General features: G+C 42.6%; 1 protein-coding gene across 1 annotated transcript in view; it reads right to left on the bottom strand.

The window, feature by feature from the left end:
- The window catches only part of scml4 (Scm polycomb group protein like 4), a 111,758-nt gene that overhangs the window by 78,839 nt on the left and 7,392 nt on the right, over nt 1-25,527 (bottom strand). Inside the window, exon 3 of the mRNA XM_048596698.1 lies at nt 10,064-10,193. Within this exon, the coding sequence (XP_048452655.1) occupies nt 10,064-10,193 (130 nt within the window). The remainder of the gene's footprint in view (nt 1-10,063; nt 10,194-25,527) is intronic.

Genomic DNA, 25,527 nt, shown 5'->3' with positions numbered 1-25,527 from the left:
AGTCTGGACCCTTCTGTGACAGAGGTTGTGGTATAACTTAAAAATGGATTGGAAAGCTACCTTAAAATCGTAAATATAAAATCATACAGGGGATACAGAAGAAGGGACTAAAGTAATTAGCTCCAATTGAATAGTTGCCAATGGTGTAGAGGCAATGGATCAAAAACTGGTGTGCGATGCAGGGGAGATGGTGTTGCAATGATCAAGTCACTGGGCGAGTAATTCAGAGACCCAGTTAATGCACTTTGGAAATGGGTTTTGTTGGTGCCGTTGCCTCTCATCCTATAGCCTGGATATTCTTTCCCTGGCCTACATGTCTAAAAGTTCGATGTGAATGAGGTGGTCAGTGGTGTCTGGGACAGGGAGGTGCACAGCAAGAAGTGAGCCAATACATTAGCGTCGCAGTGAATTAGGGACCCATGTACCTGTTTCAGGTACAGTGTGTAATGGTCCCCACATTGCTGGGACCTTCAGGTCCCTTTCTCACAGTTATAGATACCTACCCTGCCCACATCAAGTGTGGCTGCAGCATTTTCTTCCCCATTGAACACTTTCAATTTTGAGCATGATGGAAAGCGACAGTGAGTGATCTTCAGTCAGTGGCTCCCAGCCTTCACCTCTATGTGTCAGTGAGATTCCTAATATCCAGGTTGCCTTTCTGATAGCCCATTCCATGAAGCTCATTGGCTTTGCACCTTCACTGGTCCCAACCCAAACCATCTACATGGGCCTTCACCTGCCCATCTTCCCCCAACCAGCCCCTGGCATATGAAGTGACTGTGCCAGCTATGGACATACGCTATCCCCCATTGAAGCAGGATGCTCCTAACTGTGGACAAACCCATGAAACTGCATTACCCACTTGATGCTTTATTGTATACCCTCTTCCAAATACAGTTGCCTCCCATCACAATTGTCATGCCCCTTCCTCTCAGCTTGCAGCATGTAATCCCAAAGAATAGGTTCTTGAGTGTCCCTCTCTCGACAGTGAGCCCCTAGCCTCTGATCCCTTTTCCCCTAGTTTCTTTGGACAGACCCAATGGAGCACCAAGAAAGTGAGGAAGTAGCCCTGAGATGCAGCCTGATCCAATCCCTGCACTGGGTGCCTGCCTCTGCTTGCTCAGAGTCCTTACAGCAATTGTTCAATGCTAGTTGCTTTTCCACTCTTCAATGCCGGTCTGCACTTTCTGAAGTGTATTGGAGAGGTGCCATGATTGGCATGAGGGATTGGTAAAAGTCAGATGCCAATTTCTGCAGATGAGGGTGCATGCAGCTAGTGTCCATGGGTTGTACCTTGATGTGCTGGTCAGTGATGAGCAACATGAAAGTTCCTCACAGCCAGGGGCGAGCTGAAGTCTCCATTTCTTGACGTCTAATTTGGTTGACATATTTGGATAGGGAGATAATGTGAATAGAGCGAATTGGGCCTTTTCTAAGATATTTAGCAAGCTATTGTTCTCACCTAATTGGCACCCCACCACTATCAAGTTAGAAACTTGCCCTACCACTTGTCAAACATTCAAAAGAAGCAGTGAGATGCTCACAATGTTGAGATAGACTTCGTCAGATTTTACATCCATTCCTGCTACCTCACTAAAGCCCATGTCGCTCAAACCCCTATAAAATACAGCCCAAAATTTGACGTCATCACAAGGAAATTGAAAGCAAATAGTGAGTATTTTTAAGTGTTCCTACTCTTGTGGTGTGAGGGTATGAAAATTAAATTAGACAAAACAATGCATAGCTTCAATGTTTTATATCAAAATTGCAGATGATGTGCAAAATAAAGCATTAATAAGTATGTAGTCCATTTCTGATTTGCTTTGAAATGCATTTACTGAATGAATAAATGTTCAGCTAAGAACACACTACTGTGATGATGGATAAACAGTATAGGTAATTGTTTCTAACTTCACATTATCAGCAGGGAGATTCAGCTGCCTGGAATCTACATTGGAAATTCAAATATCCCCAATTGGACAGAATATTTAATCTATTTAAATTAAAGGCTTATAAATTATGTATAGTGATTTTATGAAATGTATTCTTGCTGTGTGAGGATCATTGCTGGGGCCATGTGGAAAGAGACACTCCAAAAAGAATAGACTACTAACGTATGAATAGTATAAATATACAGATTTATAATTGTATTTAAAACTCTTCAGATTCATTGCTCATTCAGTTATTTTCTGTGGCATTTCACCCTAACTAATTTCACCAAGGTCACAAGATAATCATAAAAAAAGACAAAACCTCCTTTATATGTTAGCAGCTTTGTTTAGGCTTGGAAAAAAATATTTTCACTTTTTTTTGTGGTATTATAACAAACTGAGTTTTTTGTATACATTCTAAGTTGTAGAGCATTTCATATTCCAAACAACAAATGTTTCCATACCAAACACATTGAAAACACATTGCCCAGAATTCTGAGAAAGTAATAACTAGAGTGCTAATTTGCTAACAACTCCTAGTAAGCAAGGCTTACTCCATGATTTGCCAATTGCCACAAGTTACCAACTGATTTGTATAACTCCACCATTAGATTCGCAAAAACAGCAATTCATTCTTAACTTCTTAGTGATATTCATGAGGTTGTTCAGTGCAGAAGATTAAACCCAGCAATTAATAACATGTATACTCTTTCATGAATGCAATAATCTTTAATGATAACTAATCCAATTTTTAATGCTCAGTAGTGGACAATTAAGGGTGTGAGTTCTCATTCCTTGTGGTTTTAAATTGATGTTGAAGGTTTCAAGGTTTCAAAAATAACAAATTTTCAAGTAAATTATTTTTGCTACTTATCCTTTCCTTTTTCACCCTCACTTAATCTAATCTGACAGTCCCTCTATTTATTTGTCTTTCTGCATCTATTTATGATCACTTAGAACATAAAACATAGAACAGTACAGCACAGTACAGGCCCTTCGGCCCACAATGTTGTGCCGACCTATTATCCTACTAAGATCAATCTACCCTGCATACCCTTCGTTTTACTATCCCCCATGTGCCTATCCAAGAGCCGCTTAAAAGTCTCTAAAGTATCTGACTTCATTACCACCGCCGGCAGCGCATTCCACACACCCACCACTCTCTGTGTGAAGAACCTACCGCTGACATCTCCCCTATACCTTCCTCCAATCACCTTAAAATTATGCCCCCTCGTAATAGTCATTTCCGCCCTGGGAAAAAGTCTCTGACTATCCACTCTATCTATGCCTCATCATCTTGTAAACCTCTATCAAGTCACCTCTCATCCTTCTTCGCTCCAATGAAAAAAGCCCTAGCTACCTCAACCTTTCCTCATAAGACCTGCTCTCCAGTCCAGGCAGCATCCTGGTAAATCTCCTCTGCATCCTCTCTAAAGCTTCCACATCTTTCCTATAATGAGGTGACCAGAACTGAACAGAATATTCCAAGTGTGGTCTAACCAGAGTTTTATAGAGCTGCAGATAAGCTCACGGCTCTTAAACTCAATTCCCCTGCCAAACAAAGTCAACACACCATATGTCTTCTTTACAACCCTGACAACTTGGGTAGCAACTTTGAGGGATCTATGGATGTGGACCCCAAGATTCCTCTGTTCCTCCACACTGCCGAGAATCCAGACATTAACCCTGTATTCTGCATTCAAATTCGACCTTCCAAAATGTATTACTTCACACTTTTCTGGGTTGAATTCCATCTGCCACTTTTTTGCCCAGCTCTGCATCCTGTCAATGCCCCGTTGCAACGTACAACAGCCCTCCACACTGTCCACAACTCCACCAACCTTCGTGTCATCGGCAAACTTACTAACCCACCCTTCCACTTCCTCATCCAAATCATTTATAAAGATCACAAAGAGCAGAGGTCCCAGAACAGATCCCTGCAGAACACCACTGATCACCGAGCTCCAGGCTGATTACTTTCCATCTACTACCACCCTCTGTCTTCTATTGGACAGCCAGTTTTGTATCCAGACAGCCAAATTTCCCTGGATCCCATGCCTCCTTACTTTCTGAATGAGCCTACCATGTGGAATGTTATCGAATGCCTCGCTAAAATCCATATACACCACATTCACTGCACTACCTTCATCGATGTGTTTTGTCACATCCTCAAAGAATTCAGTAAGGCTTGTGAGGCATGACCTACCCCTCACAAAGCCATGCTGACTATTTCTAATCAAACTGTGCTTTTCCAAATAATCATAAATACTATCTCTCAGAATCCTCTCCAATAACCACAAAAGTAAGACTGACCGTTCTATAATTTCCAGGATTATCCCTATTCCCTTTCTTGAACAAGGGAATGACATTTGCCACCTTCCAATCTTCAGATACTACTCCATTGGACAGTGAGGATGCAAAGATCATCGCCAAAGGGGCAGCAATCTCTTCCCTCGCTTCCCTAGGTAACCTTGGGTATATCCTGTCTGGCCCAGGGGACTTATCTATCCTCATGTTTTTCAAAATTTCCAGCACATCCTCCTTCCTCACATCAACCTGTTCGAGCATATCTGCCTGTTTCATGCTGTCCTCACAAACGTCAAGGTCCCTCTCACAGGTGAATACTGAAGCAAAGTACTCATTAAGGACCTCCCCTACCTTCTCTGACTCTCCACAATCCATGATTAGCCCTACCCTCACTCTGGCCATTCTCTTGCTCCTCACATAATTATAGAAAGCCTTGGGGTTTTCCTTGATCCTACCCGCCAAGGTTTTCTCATACCCCCTTCTAGCTCTCCTAAGTCCATTTTTCAGAATAAAGCTAATAAATAAGACAAGAGTCTATGGTAATTTTAATATATTTTAGCATTTATAGAGGATTGGTTAAATAATAGAAGGCAGAAAGTTGGGATAAAGCAAGCACTTTCAGGATGGCAACCTGCAACGAGTGCCAAAGGGATTACTGTTAGGCCCACAATTATTTACAATATATAATGACTTAAATGACAGAAGTGAAGTTTGTGGATGACACCAAAATAAGTGGGAAGGCAAGTAGTGAGGTTGATGCAAGGAGCTTACAGAGGAACGTTGACAGGTATAAGTAAGTGGGCAAAATCTTGGCAGATGGAATATTATGTAGGAAAATGTGAGGTTATGCTCTTTGGCAGGAAGAACATATTATTCACTTAAACGGAACGAGACTGCAGAAATCCAAGGGATTTGGAAGTTCTCATGTATGAATCGCAAAAAGGCTTGCTCCCAAATTTATCAAAGAACAAAGAAAATTACAGCACAGGAACAGGCCCTTTGGCCCTCCAAGCCTGCACCAACATGCTGCCATCACAACTAAAACCCCCTGCCCTTCTGGGGACTGTATCCCTCTATTCCCATTCTATTCATGTATTTGTCAAGACACCCTTTAAAAGTCACTATCGGGTAATAGGAAAGACAAATGGAATGTTAACTTTTCTTCCAAAGGGAATAGAGTTTTAAGGCAACAGGGAGGTTTTGTGAAAACTACACAAGGCTGCAGATGGAATACTTTTGGGTCTCTTCTCTAAGGAAAGGCCAACTGGTTTTGGAGGCAGACGAGAGAAAGTTCACTAGGCTGGTACCAAGTATAAAGGGACTGTCTTATGAGGAAAGGTTCAGTTGATTGGGCCTGTACCCATTAGAATATAGAAGAATGAGAGACACCCTTATTGAAACATGCAAGACCCTCAGGGGACTTGACAGGGTAGATGCAGAAAGGTTGTTTCCCCTTGTTGGGAAGTTTCAGACCAAAGGGCATAATCATCCATTTAAGACAGAATTAAGGATTTCTTTTCTCCCAGAGGGTGGTGAATCTGTGGAATTCTTTAGCACAGAGCGCTGTTAAGGCTGGGTCATTAAGTATATTCAAGGTTGAGAAAAACAGATTTTCAATCAGTAAGGGAATCAAGGGTTATGGGGAAGGAGCTGGAAAGTGGTGGTGAGGATTATCAGATCAGCCGTGATCTCATTGTTGGCAGACCAGACTCTATGGGCTAAATGGTCTACTTCTGCTCCTACATCCTATGGTTTTATTTAGCACTGAATTCTATTTCATCCATCTCTGTCCTATTGTAGACCCATAGTGCTGTTCTCCTGGCTACTCCATTACCAGCTCAGATAAACAGCAAGATTGCCAGCGTTTGGCCCATATTCCTCTAATCTCTTCCTATTCATACACCCATCCAGATGCTTTTTTAATGTTGTAATTGTACCAGCCTCCACCACTTCCTCTGGCAGCTCATTCCATACATGCACCACCCTCTGGATGAAAAAGTTGTTCCTTAGGTCCCTTTTAAATCTTTCCCCTCTCACGTTAAACCTATGCCCTCTAATTTTGGATTCTCCCGCCCTGGGGAAAAGACTTTGTCTATTTACCCTATCCATGCCCCTCATGATTTTATAAACCTTGATAAAATCACCCTCAGCCTTGAATGCTCCAGGGAAAATAGCTCAAGCCTATTCAGCCTCTCCCTATAGCTCAAACCCTTCAACCCTGGCAACATCCTTGTAAATCTTTTCTGAATCCTTTCAAGTTTCGCAACATCCTTCCTATAGCAGGGAAACCAGAATTGCACACAATATTCTAAAAATGGCTTAACCAATGTCCTGTACAGCCATAACATGACCTCCCGACTCCTATGCTCAATTCACTGATCAATAAAGGCAAACATACCAAACACCTTCTTCACTATCCTATCTACTTGTGACTCCATTTTCAAGGAACTATGAATGTCTGAAACATCTAAATCCTAGAATGTTAAACTGTCAGCCTTGTTCTTCTTTCAAAAACTTGCCAGTTCGCTCTCATGGTTTATTTTCTTGCTCTTTATTACTTTTTGGTCTTTTATCGATGGTCACAATAATCTTTGCTGCAATATATATCTTTTGCTTTCAATTTAATACTATCCTTAACATGGTTAACCATGGTCAGTTTATCCCAGAGACTTGGTGCTTACATAGTAAGGCAAACAGAGAAGAACTTTGTGAATTGAACTTGCTAGGCTCCATGAAACTCCCCGAAATTGACGCTTAGATGGTAAACCTCAGCCCATTGCTAAGCAATCACTAGAATGAAAATTGAAACATCTCAATTATTTGCCTTCTTTTTGTTTCTCTTGCTTTTTGAAAGGCAACAGCTGGAATTTTTAATTCACAGGATGAGGGTATTGCTGACAAAGACTGCAGTAGTAGTCCATTTCTAACTGCTGTTGAGAAAGAGGTGCTGAGTTACTTTCTTATACCACTGCAGCCCATGAGGCTGCTAGAAAGAATTCCAGGATGTCACGCTGTGACAATGAAGGAATGGAGATGTAGTTCCTGGTCAGGATGCCTTCCAGAAGGCATTTGACAAGGTGCTGCACAAAAGACTGATCCAGAAAGTTAGATTTGAGAGAGTTAAGAGTAGAATATTGGCTTAGGTACAGGATTAGCTGACTGACAGAAAGCAGAGGTTTGCAATAAATGGGCCCGTCTCTGGATGGCAAAGGGTAACTAGTGGGGCGTCACAGGGTTCAGTTCTTGGACTTGAACTATTTACAATGTACATTAAATGATCTGCAAGCAAGGACAGAGTATAACATTGCAAAATTTATGAATGATACTAAAATAGGTGGAAAAGCAGGCAGTGATGAGAAGAAAAAGAGTTTACAGATGGATATTGATAGGAGAATGGGCCAGAATCTGGCAGATGGAGTTTAATATGGTTGAGTGTGAAGTTGTCAATTTTGGCTGGAAAAATAAAAAGGCAAATTATGACTTAAATGGGGAGCAGATCCAAAGTGTATCAATGCAGAGGAATCTGGGCCTCTTGTGCATGAATCGTAGAAAGTGAGTATGCAGGTGCAACATATAATAAGAAAGGCAAATGGAATCCTTGAATTTATTGCAAAAGGACTGGATTATAAAAGTAAAGAGGTGTTGTTACAATTATATAAGGCACTGGTGAGGCCACACCTGGAATATTGTGTCCAGTTTTGGTCTCCTTACTTGAGAAAGGATGTGGTTGCACTGGAGGCAGTTCAGAGGATGTTCACCAGATTGATTCTAGGATGAAAGGATCTAAAATGCTAAAGGGGATTGATAAGGTGGATGTCGAACAGGTGTTCCCCTTGTGGGACAGTCTCGAACAAGAGGTCATGGCTTTAAAGTGAGAAAAGGAAGGTTCAAAACTGAGATGAGAAGAAACTACTTCTCTCTGAAGGTTGTGAATCTGTGGAACTCACTGCCCCACAATGCAGTGGAGGCAGAATCAATCAACAGGTTCAAGAAAGGAATAAATGTGTTTCTGATGAAAAGCGGGATAGCATGCTTTAGGGAGCAGGCTGGAAAATGGAATTAAGAACAGTATACGATCAACCATGATCACATTAAATGGCGGAAGGGGCTCGAAGGGCTGAACTGCCTGCTCTCGCACCTAATTCTAATGTTCCTAATGAGTGGCTTTGGGAGTGGGGCAGTGGAGTCACTGTGTCTGCTGCCCTTTTTCTTCTAATTAACAGAGGCTGTGTGTTTGTAAAGCACTATGAAAGGAGTTTTAGTGAGGTACAGTTGTGCATCTTGCAGATGGTACATGCCTCTGCCAATCTGCATTGACGATAAAACAATTGATTGTTGGTGACGCTAGTGAATGTGGTGTCAGTCAAGGGGTTACGTTAACCCGGATGGAGTCAAGTTTTTGGGTATTGTTGAAGCTGCATTCATCCAGGCAAGTGGGGAGTATTTCATCACATTCCTGACTTGTGCCTTGTAAATGGTGAACAGGCTTTGAGGAGTCAGGAGTTGTAGGATTTACTTGCTGCAGGATTCCTAGCCTCTGACCTGCTTTTGTAGCTGCAATATTTAAATGGCTGGTGCAGCTCAGTTTCTGGTCAAGGGTAGCCCCCAAAATGCTAACAGTGTAGGTTTGAATGATGGTGATGCCATTGAATGTCGAGTGAAAAGGGTTACAATTCTGTTACTCAAGATGGTAATTGCATGTGAATATTACTTGCCACTCAACAGCCCAAGCCTGAATATTATCTTGAACTTGTTGTATATGGACAAGGGGATGAAAATGTAAACTGTTCAGTCCCATTCCCCTCAGGGATGGTTTGGCAGTTGGGCACCTAATTAAATGTCATAGCAGTTATGCCTTGTCCATTGCCTACCCAATTTGGCCTCTTTTGTGGATATTTTACAGTTGCTGGGCAGACTGCTTGGTCTCAGTCCTGAGCTTGCAAGGTACTTTTGAAGTAGCATTGGTGAATTACTGCAGTGCTACATTTTGGCAGCTGGTAGAATTTAAATTGAATGAATGAAAAAATCTCTAATGAAAGAAAAGCTTGAATCAGGAATGATGACGTGGGACTTTTGGTAATTGTTGTTTGAAAACCCCACTTGGTTCTCTGCTGTCTTTTCAGGTGGACACCTGCTACCCGTACCCAGTCTGGCCCACCTGTTACTCCAAGCCCACTGCCCTCAGAAATAGTCTAGCATACCACTTGATTGTGTCAAACCACTACTCTTAAAGCTCCCAAGGATGGGCAATACATAATACCTTGCTAGCATCACCCAGGTCTCAAGACATATTGTTTAAAAGCATGAATTCAGAACTCTACGTCACGACAGACACAGCTCAACTACCGAGTGATTATTCTACCAATTCTCAAAGCAAAGAGTCGAACTTTTATTTAAACAACCAAAATTGAATGAATTAGTAAACTGATCAGGTCCATAAAACTCATCCAAATTCTTCTCACAAAGTCATGGGTAACTAGTTTAACAAATTGACCGTATCAGTTGTTCTAACAGATCTATTTTGTGCTGTCATGGATTAAATCTTGAAATAAAAACAGAAATCGCTCAGATAAACTCAGAGTTCTGATGAAGAGTCACCGGACTCGAAACATTAAATCTGCTTTCTCTCCACCGATGCTGAGTTTCTCCAGCAATTTCTATGTTTGTTTCAGATCTCCAACATCACGCAGTGCTTTGTTTTAGATTAAATCCTGAATTTTGATTGCCATGTTGGCTGTGCATTAATCGTAATTTCATCCGAAATTGATACCTTTCGTTAAACTGCCCCTGGCAACCCATCGTTAGTCGTTTGTTGTCCCTCCTACCTGTCAATGCTTGCGAAATCGCTGAGCTGGGAACAGTCGCTGCATCCTGGGGGACGGTGCTGGTGTCTGGCTCTGGAGTGCTTAAGGTGGGCGAGACTGGTGGAGGATTTTGTGGAATACGGGGCTTCCTCTGCCATAACAAGAGAGAATTTGAAAGTACCGGTGAAACTTTCAAAAATATTCAGCTTACGTTTTCTTACATTCGTGAAGACTTCATCATTGACTTGTGAGGAAGCAGATCCGAACTTGCATCTGTGTAGCACCTTCCGCAACCTCAGGGCATTATCAAACATTTCATAGGCAATGGCGTATTTTGAAGTGCATGTTAGAAATAGTATAGAAACAACAAGCTGCTTTTTTTAAAAAAAAAACCAAAAGAACTGCGGGTGCTGTAAATCAGGAACAAAAACAAAGTTGGTGGAAAAGCTCAGCAGGTCTGGCAGCATCTGTGAAGGAGAAAACAGAGTTAACGTTTGGGGTCCGTTCTGAGGAAGGGTCACCTGACCTGAAACGTTAACTCTGTTTTCGCCTTCACACATGCTGCCAGACCTGCTGAGCTTTTCCACCAACTTTGTTTTTGAAGCTGCTTTTTTGTTGACATTTAACCATCATGGTCAGCTTAAAAATATGCCCCTCCAGTTTTGAACTTCCCCACCCTGGGGAAAAGACCTTTGCTATTCATCTCATCCATCCCCGTCATAATTTTTCAACCTCAAGGTTCTTAGGTTCTTTACTCAGAGAGTGGTCGGGGCATGGAATGCATTGCCAGAGAGGGTAGTGGAGTCAGCCTCATTAGGGGCATTTAAGCGGCTGTTAGATAGGCGTATGGATGATAGTATAAGGTAGAGGTGGAGGTTAGATAGACCTTAGGTTTAGGATAAAAGTTCGGCACAACATCGTAGGCCGAAGGGCCTGTACTGTGCTGTACTGTTCTATGTTCTATATTCAATAAGGTCACCCCTCAACCACCTACTCTCCAGTGAAAAAAATGGATTGGTCTGGATTTGGTTGTGTGGTCAGGGATCCCACTACTGGCGGTGAAAAACAGGACACTTCAGAGCTGGGGCCACTTCTAGCCATTGGCAATCCATTAAAATTCATAATTCTCGGAGGCCCAGAAAGACCCTTCATCTTGAATAGTCTACTGACCACAGAAGATAAATTATAAGGGACAGTGAGCTGCTGCTTAGATTCATATCATTTATACTCAACACAAACAGCCTAATAGGCCACAAAGCACAATTTGTTTATGATTACCATTTATTTGGGATAGAAATTATATGCCATTATTCATGGTTATGATATAGTGTAAAGATTAAGAGGAATTATCTGGTGATGATATATAATCTACTGTAGTTTGGCTTTAAAGATAATCGGCAAAGTGGAGTGTGGTGTAATGTCAGAAAATTGACATTCAAACCAAAATTCTCAACCTACTGTTGTGCCACTCAGTTTTAAAAGATTTCTGTCATTCAGGAATGATTTGAGAAGTAAGATACCAAGGGCAGGAGTAACAGATTGGTTGCTCATTGGTGGACAAGGATGTTCCCCAGAGATCTGCAAAGATATGCAAATAGATCAGTTAGCAGCTAACCTATCCTGTACTCGCAATTTAAAATTCTTAACAGATCCAAATCCATTTGCTAAAATGTTGATATGGAATGAAGAGAGAAACCAATACAAAATAGATAGTGCCATGTCAATTTCACTACTCGAGATGGTGTTAAGATCCTGTTAGGGACTGTTATCATTGAAAGAAAAAACCCAAATGCCCACCCAATTAACGTGCAGCACAAGATTTCACGATTTTTAAGCAAAAACAACCTTTACTGTGTGGAGAAAGAGAAATTAACTGAAGCAAGTATCACAAATTGAACACTATACACTCCACTTGCCTGCAGATGACTTGCTTCAGTAATTCTGAAGAATAAAGTCATAGAGTCATATAGCATGGAAACAGACCCTTCGGTCCAACTTGTCCATGCTGACCAAGTTTCCCAGACTAAACTAGGCCAACTTGCCTGTATTTGGTTTATACCCCTCTAAACGTTACCTATTCATGTACCTGTTTTTAAAATGTACCTGTTTCTACCACTTCCGCTGGCAGCCCATTCCACATACCAACCACACTCTGTGTGAAAAGTGGCCATTCAGGTCTCTTTTAAATTTTCCTCCTCTCATCTTAAAAATGCCCCCCAGTTTTGAACTTCCCCAACCTGGGGAAAAGACCTTTGCTAATCATTTTATCTATGCCCGTCATAATTTTTAAATCTCAATAAGGTCACCCCTCAACCGCCTACGCTCCAGTGAAAAAGGTCCCAGCCTATTCAGCCTCTCCTTACAACTCAAACTCTCCAGTCCTGGCGACATTCTGGTAAATGTTTTCTGAACCCTCTCCAATTTAATAAGATCCTTCCTACAGCAGGGTGACCAGAACTGTACACAGTATTCCAAAAATGGCCTCACTAACGTCCTGTACAACCTTGACATGATGTCCCAACTCCTATACTCAATAGTCTGAACAATGAAGGCAAGCATGTTGAATGCCTTCTTAACCATCCTGTCTACCTGCAATGCAACTTTCAAAGAACTATGTACCTGAACCCCTAGATGTCTCTCTGTTCGACAACACTACCCAGGGGTCTATCATTAACTGTATAAGTCCTGCCCTACTGTATTTTTAAGCAAAACTAAACTTTACTGTCTGACTGGCAGATTGTCACGATAAAGGAGTCTTTTTCAGGATGGCAACAAGTAACTAGTGGAATTCAGCAGGGGTCAGTGTTGGGACCACGGCTACTCATGTTATATATTAACGTTCTGAACAAAGGAATTAGGAGCACTGTTGTTAAGTTTGCAGGTGGCACAAAGATAGTAAATTTTATCAAAATGCAATACCTCACAATTATCAAATTAAACTCCATCTGCCTCTCCTCAGCCCATTGGCCCAACTGTAACCTTAGATAATCTTATCTCAATACCAATCAGGAGAAAGCAGCCCATTTGATTGCTACTTCATTCAAACATTATGTCCCTCACTCTTGACACACAGTGGCAGCTGCGTGTACCATCTACAAGATGCACTGCAGCAATTGACCAAGACTTCCTCAACAGCACTCTCAAAACCCATGGCTTCTACCATCTAGAATGACAAGGGCAGCAGATACAAGGACCTCACCCCACCAAGACTCACACCATCCTGTCTTGGAACAATGTTGCTGTTCCTTCACTGTTGGCTGGGTCAAAATACTAGAACTCCCATTGTAACAGCAACAATGGGTGTCCCTGCACCAGTGGACTGGGATAAGGTTCGATAAAACAGCCCATCACCATGTACTCATGGATGATTAGGAATGGGCAATAAATACTGGCCGAGCCAATGAAACCTACATCCTGTGAAAGAATTTTTAAAAAGCTTTTAAAAACATATGCTGTAAATTCAGTTCTACCTTATTCTCCCCACAAGGTTTCCTTGTACATTGCATGAATCTTGAAAATTTTTCACTACTTCTTTGGGATAAAATCAATGGTATATTATTGTTCTCTGGAATACACTTGAATTCCTTAGTGTTCTGGATATTCACCAAGGTACAATATATCCAGACCCTGTATGAGGGGAATGCACAAGGTCCAAAGCACCAGGATCTGTGCCCTAGGGGTGTTCAGGCTCAACTTTGGTAGGAAGAATAGAGACATAGACTATTTTCTAAATGGGGAAAGACTTTGGAAATTGGAAGCACAAAGGGACTTGGGAGTCCCAGTTCAGGATATTCTCAAGGTTAACATGCATGTCATTTGGCAGTTAGGAAGACAAAGGCAACGTTAGCATTCATTTTGAGAGGGCTAGAATACAAGAGCAGAGATGTATTGCTGAGGCTGTATAGGGCTCTGGTCAGACAGCATTTGGAATATTGTGAGCGGTTTTGGGCCCCATATCTACGGAAGGATGTGCTGGTGTTGGAGGGGGTCCAAAGGAAGTTTACAAGAATGATCCCAGGGATGAAGGGCTAGTCATATGAGGAGCAGTTGAGAACTCTGGGTCTGTACTCAACGGAGTTTTTTAGGATAAGGAGGGATCTCATTGATACTTACAGAATATTGAGAGACCTGAGGGGAATGAACATGGAGAAGATGCTTTCACTAGTAGAACAGACTAGTACTAAGGCACAGCCTCAGAGTGAAGGGATGATTCTTTACGCCTGAGATGAGGAGGAATTTCTTCAGCCAGAGACAACTCCATCTGTGGAACTCAATGCCGCAGGGGACTGTGGAGGTCATGTCATTGTTTGCATTTAAGACAGAGATAGATAGATTCTTAATTGGTAAGGGGACCAAAGGTAACAGGGAGAAGACAGGAGAATAGCATTGAGAAACATATCAGCCATGATTGATTGGCAGAGCAGATTCAATGGGCCAAATGGCCTAATTCTGGTCTCATGGTCTTACGGTCCACTTCATGTGGAAATGCACAGTTTGTCGATCAGCATCTGAGCCGAAAGGAAAGGCTGAATTTTCGAGTGACCTTGATGATGGTTTGTGGTCCCACTGGTAACCTTACTTTCTCTGTGAAGTGTTGATGGGCATGCTGCACACTTGCAACATTCAATGGTTTACTTCCATTTCTTAATGTAAGCAATTGAAGGCCCTACCTGTTCAAGCCATGCAATTCAAATTAAATATACATTAAACCGATTAAAATATAACTTATTTTCTTCAGAAAGTAACATATGCACAGTACATTTAACATGGAAAATCTCCAGCAACTGGAGGTCAAATCCTAGCCAGGGTGAAATAGAAATTAAAGGAAATAGCTTAAGATGTTGAGTAAAGATAGTGTTAAAGATGTTTTTAAAGATAATTGCTTCTATTCTAAAATGCCACAGAACGTGGCACCAATATTTAATCATCAATGCAGGAAATACAAATAAAAAGCATTTCTGTATCGTGCTACTCCTTACCTCTTTATTCAGAGCTTCAGCAGTCAATACATTTTTTGAAAGCTTACTGAAATGTATGAGGTAGTGCTTTTGTGATGTGGTAGTAGTGTCCTTATCTCTGAGCCAGGAGGCCTAGATACAAGTCCTTCCTCCTCCAGAGGTGTGTAATAACACAGGTTGATTAGAAATATCTACAAATCAACCAACTGTACATGTAATAGAGATGCATATAACAACCACCAAGAGATCTTATTGTGACCAGTTCAGTGGAGACTTCCTTGATACATTTGCAACGTGGCAGAGGGGATTACTTGCTATAAGTAAAAATGCATCACAATTTTGCTTTCTATATTTTGGAACAGGTACGAGATATGAGGATGTAGAGTCATAGAGATGTATAGCACGAAAACAGACCTTTCACTCCATGCCAGCCAGGTATCCTAAATTAATTTAGTCCCATTTGCCAGCATATAAAGACAAACAGCAAGAGTTTCTACACAGTTATAAAAGGAGAATAGCTAAAATAACTGTGGGACCCTTCGAAGATGCAACTGGGGAAACAGTAATGGGTACCAGAAAGAGCAGATAATTTAAGACAATATTTTGCATCGGTCTTGGTGTGGAGGATACAACAAACATCCCAAAGATAACAGATAACCAAGGTGCTAATGGGTAGCAAAATCTTGTAACTGTCTCTACCCATTAGGGGGTAAAGTATTGACAAACTAATGAGACTAGAGGCATACAAGTCGCCAGGACCTGATAGTCAGTGCCCAAGGGTGTTTTTTTGTTTTTGATTCCTCACCGAATGTGGGCATGGCTGGCTCAGACAGCAATTATTGCCTGTCCCTTGTTGCCCTTGAGAAGTTGATGGTGTGCTGACTTCTTGGACAGCTGTAGTCCATGTGATGTAGTTAGACCCACACTCGTGTTAAGAAGGATTTGGACCAAACAACACTGAAGGTATTGTGCATTGGTATTCATTAAGCATGCTACATGCTTTCTTGACCACTTTATCCACCTGTGTTACCACTTTCAGGGAACTGTGGATCTGTATGCCTAGACTCATCTGTATGTTAATGCAACTAAGGGTTCTGCCTTTTACTGTATAGTTCCCCTCTGCATTAGGTCTTCCAAAATGCATCACTTTTCATATTAAATTCCGTCTGCCATTTCTACGCTCAAGTCTCCAGCCTATCGTGCTGTATCCTCTGCCAATCCTCCTCACTATACACAGCTCCCCAATCTTTGTGTCATCAGCAAACTTACTAATCAGGCCATCTCCATTCTCCTCCAAATCATGTATATATAAAATAACAATAGGAGTACCAGCACCGATCCCTGTGGAACACCATTGGTCACAAATGTCCAGTCAGAAAAACACCATTCCACCGCTACTTTCTGTCTTCTATGACTAAGCCAGCTCTGTATCCGTGTTACCAGCTCACCGCAGATCCCATGTGACTTCAACTTTTGTATCAGCCTGCCATGAGGAACCTTGGCAGAGGAAAAGGTAGAAGTTCATAGGATGAACAAGCAGAACCAGTTTAATGAGCAACGAGGGACCATACAACATATATTGAGTAAGCCTGGGGGGAGAAATAATAAAAAGATGCTGAAGGACAGGATAGAGTGTACAGCCAAAATTAGAGTTCTTTATACAAATGCACAGAGTGTAAGAAACAAATTAATGAGGTGCAGGCACAGATTCAAATTGGAAGCTATGATATAGTAGCTGTTACAGAGTCAGGGCTGCAGGATGGTCAGGACTGAGAACTAAACGTACCCTGGTGTAATCTTTACAGGAGAAATAGGGAAAACAGCAAAGGGGGTAGAATAGCATTACTGATTAGAAACAGAATCACTTCTGTGGTGAGGCAGGGTGTAGTGGGGGAAAAGCACCCAGTGGAAATCTTATGGGTGGAACTGAGGAACTGTAAAGCAACGAAAATCACAAAAGGTGTCAAATATCAACCACCTGGTAACAGCTCAGAAGTGCTAGATTGTAAAAATGCTAAAATTAGGCACTTATGTAGCAACGGCAGAGAACTACCTGTGGTTGATTTTAATCTTAACATAGATTGGGAAACACAGTCAAGGTTGTGAATTTCTAGAATGTGTCTGGGATAATTTTCTACAACAATATGTCTTGGTTGCAACAATGGGACAAGCAATTTGGATCTAGTAATGAGTCTGATTTGATTAGTGATCTAGTGTTTGTGAGCATTTGTCAAATAATGAACATAGCATAATCGAGTTCCATGTAGTGGTTGTACGAGATAAGTAAAGATCAGATACTAGAATTTTGGATTCAAGTAATACAGACTTTTACAGGATGAGGTAGAGACTATCCTAAATAATATGGGAAGCTTTGCTATTAGGAACAGTGGAGGGTGTTCAAAGAAACATTTTAAAGACAGGTACATGAAAGGGAAAGGTTGAGAGGAGTATGAGCCAAATGCAAGTAAGTGGATCTAGTTTAGTTTGGGAACTTGGTCGGCGTGGACAAGTTGGACTGAAGGATCGGTTTCCATGCTATATGACTCTATGACTGCAGGAAAATGGCAGATATGCTGAAGGATTATTTTGCTTCAGTTTTCACAGCAGAAACAGGGGATAGCTTGCCACCAGTCCCAAAGTTATTAACAGAGGACCAGGGATATGGTCTAAATGAAATTAGCTTAAGTAAATCATCAATAGTGGGGAAATTATCAAATCCCCAGGACCTGATAGTTTCTATCCATGGGTGTTAAAGGAGACAGGAAAGCACATCGCCAATGCCCTAACCATAATCTTTCAGAATTCCCTGGATTCAGGAGTTGTACCTCTGGATTGGAAACCTGCTCATATCACTCCACTGTTTAAGAAGGGTGACAGAGGGAAACTAGGGAATTATGGATCAGTTAACCTGATATGTATGGTGGGGAAATTGTTGCAGTCTATAAACAAGGATAGGGTAACTGATCACCTCAAAAAAATTTAATTAATCAGGAGAGTCAGCATTTTTTCATGAAGGGTAGAAGTAGATCATGCCTGACAAATGTTATAGACTTTTTAATGGAGGTGTCCAATGTTGTGGACAGAGGAAGGTCAATGGATGTTGTTTATATGGACTTCCAGAAGGCTTTTGATAAAGTCCCACACAAGAGACTGTTAGCTGAGGTGGAAGCCCACAGAATTGAGTACAAATTACTGACATGGGCTGGAAATTGTTTGAGTGGCAGGAAATAATTGGAATAATGGGTAAGTACTCAAATTGGCAGAACGTGACTAGGGATCTGTGTTGGGGCCTCAATTATTCACAATATTCATTAATGACTTGGATAATGACATTAAAAAAAATCAAATATCCAAATTGGCTGACAACACAAAATTGAGCAGCATTGTAGATAGGGTTGACAACAGCATAAAATTACAACAGGGCATTGATAGATTAGATGAATGAGCAAAGCTGTGGCAGATGGATTTTACTATAATCAAGTGTGAAGTTACCCATTTTGGACCAAAAATGGATAGATCAAGATATTTTTTAGAAGGCACAAAGTTATATACAGTGGATGTCCAATGAGATTTGCGGGTTCAGGTACATAGTTCTTTAAAATGCCGTGAACAGGTGTAGAAAATAGTCAAGAAAGCTAATGGAATGCTGGCCTTTATATCTAAAGGACTGGAGTATAGGGATACAGACGTTATACTGCAGTTTTACAAAATCGTAGTTAGACCCCACTAGAGTACTGTGAGCCGATCTGGGATGTTTTGGTCCTGGAGAGAGTTCAACGCAGGTTTACAAGGATGATACCTGAACTTCAGGGGTTACATTATGAAGAGAGATTAGACTAATTAGGCTTTCATTCCCTAGAATTTAGAAAGTTAAGGACTAATCTAATCAAGGACTTCAGGATATTAACAGGGAAAGACCAGGTAGATAAAAATAAACTATTTCCACTGTTTCACGTTCCTAGAACAAGGAGGCTTAGTCTAAGAATTAAGGCCAGACCATTCAGGATAGATGTTCGAAACACTTCAACACACAAAGAGTAGTGGAGGTTTGGAACTCTCTTCCTCAAACAGCAGTCTCTGCTAATTCAATTGCTAACTTTAAATCTGAGATAAACATTTTTTTTTAGTAAGGGTATCAAGGAATATGGCAGGCATATGGATTTTGGCCACAAATTAGCCATGATCTCATTATGTGGTGGAGCAGGCTTGAGGGGCTGAGTGACCTACTCCTGTTGCTGTGTTCCTATGACATGACCTGAAATGTCAGCACAATATTTCTAATGATTTGTGCTCCTTCTAGTGAATCTGTGAACTTCAAGGATGTTATGTATTTTTTAGTTTAAGCATTCTTAATTTCATCCCATCAGGTCACAGCAGAATTATCTCTTTCTCTTCATTGAGGTATCTTGCAAGCAATAATACTTTCAATGCAAACATTGTAACTGCAATTAACATTTTTACAATTGGAATATTCAGAAGGTTGGGGCATTCCATTGTGGTTTATTTTTGAGAACGGGCTTTTGAAATAAACAACTAAGACTTTGCAGGGGTGACTGGCTTGAGGTAATGAAATTGTCCAAACACAGGATTCAGTGTAATAACTTTGAGTGAGAAATCTCTGGGGGCAATAGGTGTTTAGGGTGCCCGGAAACATGAGAAGTACCAAAGCCCAGGATTTCTCTCCAAGGATGTGGGTTTTCACAATTTTGCTGTTTAAAACCTTGCAACTCTGGATTCTACAATTTGACAGGTCTCTCTGTGACTCTGTAAGTTCATAAGGAGTAGGAGCAGAAGTAGGCCATTCAACCAATCAGATCCACCCACCAGATCCACCCACCATTCAGTGAGTTCATATCTGATCTCATAGTCCTCAACTCCAATTTCCTGCCTTTCCCCAATAACCCTCGATTCTTTTACTGATTAAAAATCTCTCAATCTCAGCCATGAAATACTTAACAATTCAATCTCTACAGCCCTCTGTGGAAAAGAATTCCACAGATTCACTACAATCTCAGAGAATAACCTCCTCCTAATCTCTGTTTTAAATGGCACTCCTGTGCAGTGGCTTAGAACATCAGCAATCCCTCCTAGTTTAAACAGCCCAGTGCAGTGTTATTTCCGGAGTTCAAGCCCTAACTAGTGTCATGGCTTTGCACTGTGAGTGTCGATTTCATCCTTTAGCTTTTGTCTAAACAAATCTTCCAGTCAATTTTATATTTTCCACTTTGCTTAATTGTAAATATCAGCTCCCAAATGCAGGTTCCGGCATAGATGATAAATCTGATACTTGTTCTAGGTCAGATGTACCCTTGCTTTATCATTCAGCTTTTAAGGATTGACAAGCTACTTAAGACCCAAAGCCGACACAGTCTCTTAGCTGCTGTCTAAACTTCTCCCAAGCTTGGCTGCTGGCTTTGCACTCACTGAACTCACAATGATAAACTGAAAACAAAGACTCTCACCAAGCTCTGCCCATCTTCACAGCAATGTTACACATGCACCCTGTTCCCAGGTAAAATAGCAAATTAACTACCTTTCAGTTCCAAAGCTTTACATAGACCTTTAATGGGAATCACTGTGGGTGTCATGTTTTCAGTGTTCTACCGAACTGAATTTGCGTGTTAAATTCTTTTTCTAAAACTATAAAACTGTACATCCAAACATGTGAACAATGTAGTTAGATATATATCAACCTAACTATTGCATATCTTTACACCTATAGGCTGGTGCAGTGGATGAGATACTCTCACTGTGATTTCCATATTCATCAGAGTTTCATGATAGGGATTGTGAGTTTCCAACCCTCTCAACTAAGGGTACATTTTAATTATTCTTCCATCATGTTAGTAAATCGAAGTTTTGCGGTGATTAATTGCTTCCTCTTCCTGAGAAAGAGCCTGTACTCTGGTGAAATATATAAAATAAAACAAAGAGTGTCCCTTTGCAACGTTCATTGAAGGACCTGTATAAAAACCAAGGGACGAATTTTACCGGAAATTGGTTAAGTGTCAACTTTAGCAAGTTTCGTGGAGGGTTTTTCTTCTTGGGATCTGGTGAGATTTCTCGCACTATTTTCTGTAACTCGCCTCACTATTTACATGTCATGCTTCTGACACCCCACTCGATATCTGCCCTCTTGCCCTCTTGCCGCACGCTGAACTCCTCAGGATATCCTGGCCTTCTGGCACTGGCAACATGTTTAAAGAACAACAATGCTCCTCCTCTAGCAGTGGTCTGCACAGTTTGTGTGGAATTCACAGGACACGACAGATAGAGGAACATTAATGGCCTACTTTGCTGGCTTTGATCTGGAGGTGCTAGTGGACAGGGTGGTACAGAGAAGGATCGCCCTCTTGCCTCAGGACCGGCGAGGGTACTGTGCCAGCCTTGTCCTGGGTCAGTGATGTTCCCATGGTCTGGAGGAATGCCCAGCAGTGTAGGAAGAAGGCCAATGACCTTCTCCTCTCTGCAAGGATAAGTACCGTCATCTTTCTGCTACCTCACACTCACTCACTCTCTTCTACTGCACCCACCTTTCACCAAGCCTCACGGGTCTACCATTCTCATATCATCCACAACATCTTCCCTCACTTGCTGTCAGCCATCACTCCTGCACTAAGGCTCCCAAGCCTGCATGGCCTCTTCACAGAGCTCACTCACTAATTCAGATACCTCACCACTTTTACTCTGCCTGTGCTGGCATCAGCAACTGTGCCAGCCACTTCCATCTCACTCAATCCCTCCCTTTGTCTCATTCCAGGAGAAGTGGCCCACAATATATGGTGGAGAGAGTCAAGACTGAGATGGAGTGAGGAATCCAACATTTAGCTCTTTACCCCTCTTCAAGGCACGAATCCTGGTTCTGACTGGTGAGGACCATAACCGGGATTGTGGTGATGCCAAAATATGCATTTCCTGACAACCAAGCAAGAATTGTTGTCCATTGCTGTTATGTTCTCCCAGTACTGCCATTGTGAATCTATTTTTACCAAGCCTGATCTTCCGTCCCTTTTTAATGACACATACTTGCTTTTGTCTCCTGCAGGTACCAGAGGAGTCTGCATGATGTCCACAGTTACGAGAGCAAACCAATCAGACACCTCCATCTCTACCTCTGAGGAAGAAGCTACAGATCCCTGAGAGAATTCACTTTCAGATAAAAACCCCGGAGGGTATTTTAGCTATAGTACAGTTAGAAGAACGTGCTGTGTGAACTTCAGCACTGCCACATCTCCACAGTTGTCTGGGAAAGAAATGCCCCAGGCCAGTTGTACTCAGAGGACTGCCAGAGACCAAATACTGACTCAGTCCCAGGCAGGAGAGGAACCCATGATGTTAGCCATTCAGAGCATCATCCAAATGCACATGCAGATACGGGAGCAGCAGGCAGACTTGTTCGAGGCACTGGGCAAACTGATTCAAAGGTTACTGAGTCCACGAATGCTGCTTGCAAGACGCTGCCTCTGGCATTTAATGTCTGGCTGCCTCCATGGGCAATGTTGATTGGATATACACACAGCAACCCAGCCATTGGTGCTCAGCATAAACAGCAAAGCAGGTGGAGAAGGGACCTTGACCTCACTTCAGATACCTTAACTCAAAAGGAGACAGGACACAGCCAAGAGGCATCCAGTCAGAGGAGGAACCACACACACGCGCAGACACACACACACATACACACAGGCGCGCGCGCGCGCGCGCACACACACACACACACCTCTTACAGAAGTGTCCTCTCAGGGCACCCTAGAGGTGGCCGGGCCTACCTGCCACCCTCAGGCCTGGGGAGAGCAAGCTGAGGCAGGTGCAATTGCCTCTGTGCAGGACACATTCAAAAAAGCAGGGCCCTCTACCCATAAATGCTCAAACAAAATCCCCAAGGCCACAGGCTTCACTATAGGGCAGTCTCTCTCCACTGCAGCTACAGACCCAGGGCTGCACCCAGACAGAGTGGAAGAGAAGACAGATGAAGGGTACATAGGAGACACAGATGACACTTCATGGTAAATATTTTCTGACACTCAGAAATTTACATCATCATCAGAATGCCTTATTGTTGCAAAAGCAAGAATGAAGTGGCAGACCTTAGCCATCAACAGTGCTACACAATGTTTTATGGTCCAAGGTGTGAAGTGAGAAGGTCCTGCACCTTACTCAAGCTATGGGACCTTGGAAGGTGCTGGCAACTTTGGCAACAAAGGTGAATCTTTCTGGATCACAGTCTATTGGGTTTAATTGGTAATGCTATATAACATGATGAAAAATGCATGGTGCCAGGATTTGGAGTCCATACTGTAGTTCAATGCAAAAAATTCAGCATTTGTGACAGCATTTTGTGATCAGAGGAGTTTTTTGCTTTACTCTAGGGGTGTCTGCTTAATGCTATCGTTCTTTGAAGGGCTTTACATTGTACAAAAGTGAACCTGCTGCCCTCACAGAATGAAATACTTACTCTCCCAATCCAGATGTGGTGGCAGCCATGTTCATTCCCAAGATGCACTTAACAATTTACATCATGATGGAAGCAAAGAGTCACACTTCATGATGTGAGTCACAGCCTCTCAGTCCAGGTGACAACCTTCCCCCACTGAATATTATATTCCCTCTTTTGTTGCCCCCCCTCAACCATTAACCCCAGCAGCTTTGATCATCTTCACATTACCACCAAAACCCATTTATTTAACTGTTCACCTCTCCACATAACTCCCTGAGCCCCAGGCATACTGAGACATCATTCAAGACAGAACAGTGCACTGACCCTTATTGAAACTAGTTTGGCACTGACTATTGATGAGCCCCTTCCTGTAGGATCCCTTTCCCTCCCGTGCTTTATCATCTCACCCTTTGTATGTTCAGGCGGCCTTTCACAATTATTATCCCCTCTGCACCCCAGAATGTTACCACCAATCCCCACAGTCGAGTTCCCCAGCTTCCCTCCCAATCAATCCCCCGCATCTCCTTTGACTTTTAGTGGACAGACAACGGGACTGATTATAGCCTAGCCCTCTGGCTGATTTAGACAGGCAGCCCTGAGTGATGTGTGTCCAGACCCCTGACTAGTCTCTGCGCAGTTCCCCGACTGGCTCACTGTGATTACTTGGATGGTTTGCAGTGAATCCACAAGATTGAATGTGACCCACTCCCAGACTGTAGAGTTATAAACACCCTGACCTTTAAGCTTGGGTGAGGTGGGGGCAGGGGATATGGGATACGCAAAAACACAAGGCAAGGCAGAGATTCTATGAGCAAAGAAGTAATTGCAAAGTAAAAGAGTGCTCAGAGAACAAGTGAGGGGCCCTGAAAAGCATTCTGGTCCAGTCCATGAGCTGGATACCTGTCACTGTTCATAAAATGTCCTGTCAGCAGTATTGCAATGAGAGGTACCAATGTGCTCTATAATGCAGTGTTGAAGTGCAGAGCCACATTGTAAATGCATCAGAGATGTACCATGATGATGTAGTGAGGCTGGTGTGTAACCAGTGCCAATGTCTGTAGACAGTGGGTGTGGGCAGTCACTGACAGTGCAGTGCAAGATGTTGGTGACTGGTGCCCAAGGCGGAGAGTTGGAGGAACAAGCAGGAGTCACCAGGTAACCGCTCTGACTCTCATATCAGGAATTGTTTCCACTGAGTTTCTATCCAGTGGGTGGGAGAATGAGAAACCGTACATCAATGAAGTGCGATTAACTAATAATGAGATAGTAGGAACTGCTGATGCTGGAGAATCTGAGATAACAAGGTGTAGAGCTGGATGAACACAGCAGGCCAAGCAGCATCAGAGGAGCAGGAAAGCTGACGTTTTGGGTCTGGACCCTTCTTCAGAAATGGGGGAGGGGAAGGGGGTTCTGAAATAAATAGGGAGAGAGGGGAAGGTGGATAGAAGATGGATAGAGGAGAATATAGGTGGAGAGGAGACAGACAGGTCAAAGAGGCAGGGACGGAGCCAGTAAAGGTGAGTGTAGGTGGGGAGTTAGGGAGGCGATAGGTCAGTTCAGGGAGGACGGACAGGTCAAGGGGGCGGGATGAAGTTAGTAGGTAGGAAATGGGGGTGGGGCGTGAGGTGGGAGGAGGGGATAGGTGGGAGGAAGGACAGGTTAGGGAGGCGGGGACGAGCTGGACTGGTTTTGGGATGCCATAGGGGGAGGGGAGATTTTGAAGCTTGTAAAGTCCACATTGATACCATTGGGCTGCAGGGTTCCCAAGCGGAATATGAGGTGCTGTTCCTGCAACCTTCGGGTGGCATCGTTGTGGCACTGCAGGAGGCCCAGAATGGACATGTCATCTGAGGAATGGGAGGGGGAGTTGAAATGGTTCGTGACTGGGAAGTGCAGTTGTTTAGTGCGAACCGAGTGTAGGTGTTCCACAAAGCGGTCCCCAAGCCTCCGCTTGGTTTCCCCGATGTAGAGGAGGTCTCAACGAGAACAGCGGATACAGTATACCACATTAGCAGATGTGCAGGTGAACATCTGCTCGATGTGGAAAGTCTTCTTGGGGCCTGGGATGAGGGTGAGGGGGGAGGTGTAGGGGC

The sequence above is a fragment of the Rhincodon typus genome, chromosome 5, assembly GCF_021869965.1.
Source record: "Rhincodon typus isolate 14 chromosome 5, sRhiTyp1.1, whole genome shotgun sequence".
NCBI lineage: Eukaryota > Metazoa > Chordata > Chondrichthyes > Orectolobiformes > Rhincodontidae > Rhincodon > Rhincodon typus.
This window is presented reverse-complemented; position numbering and strand designations above follow the sequence as displayed.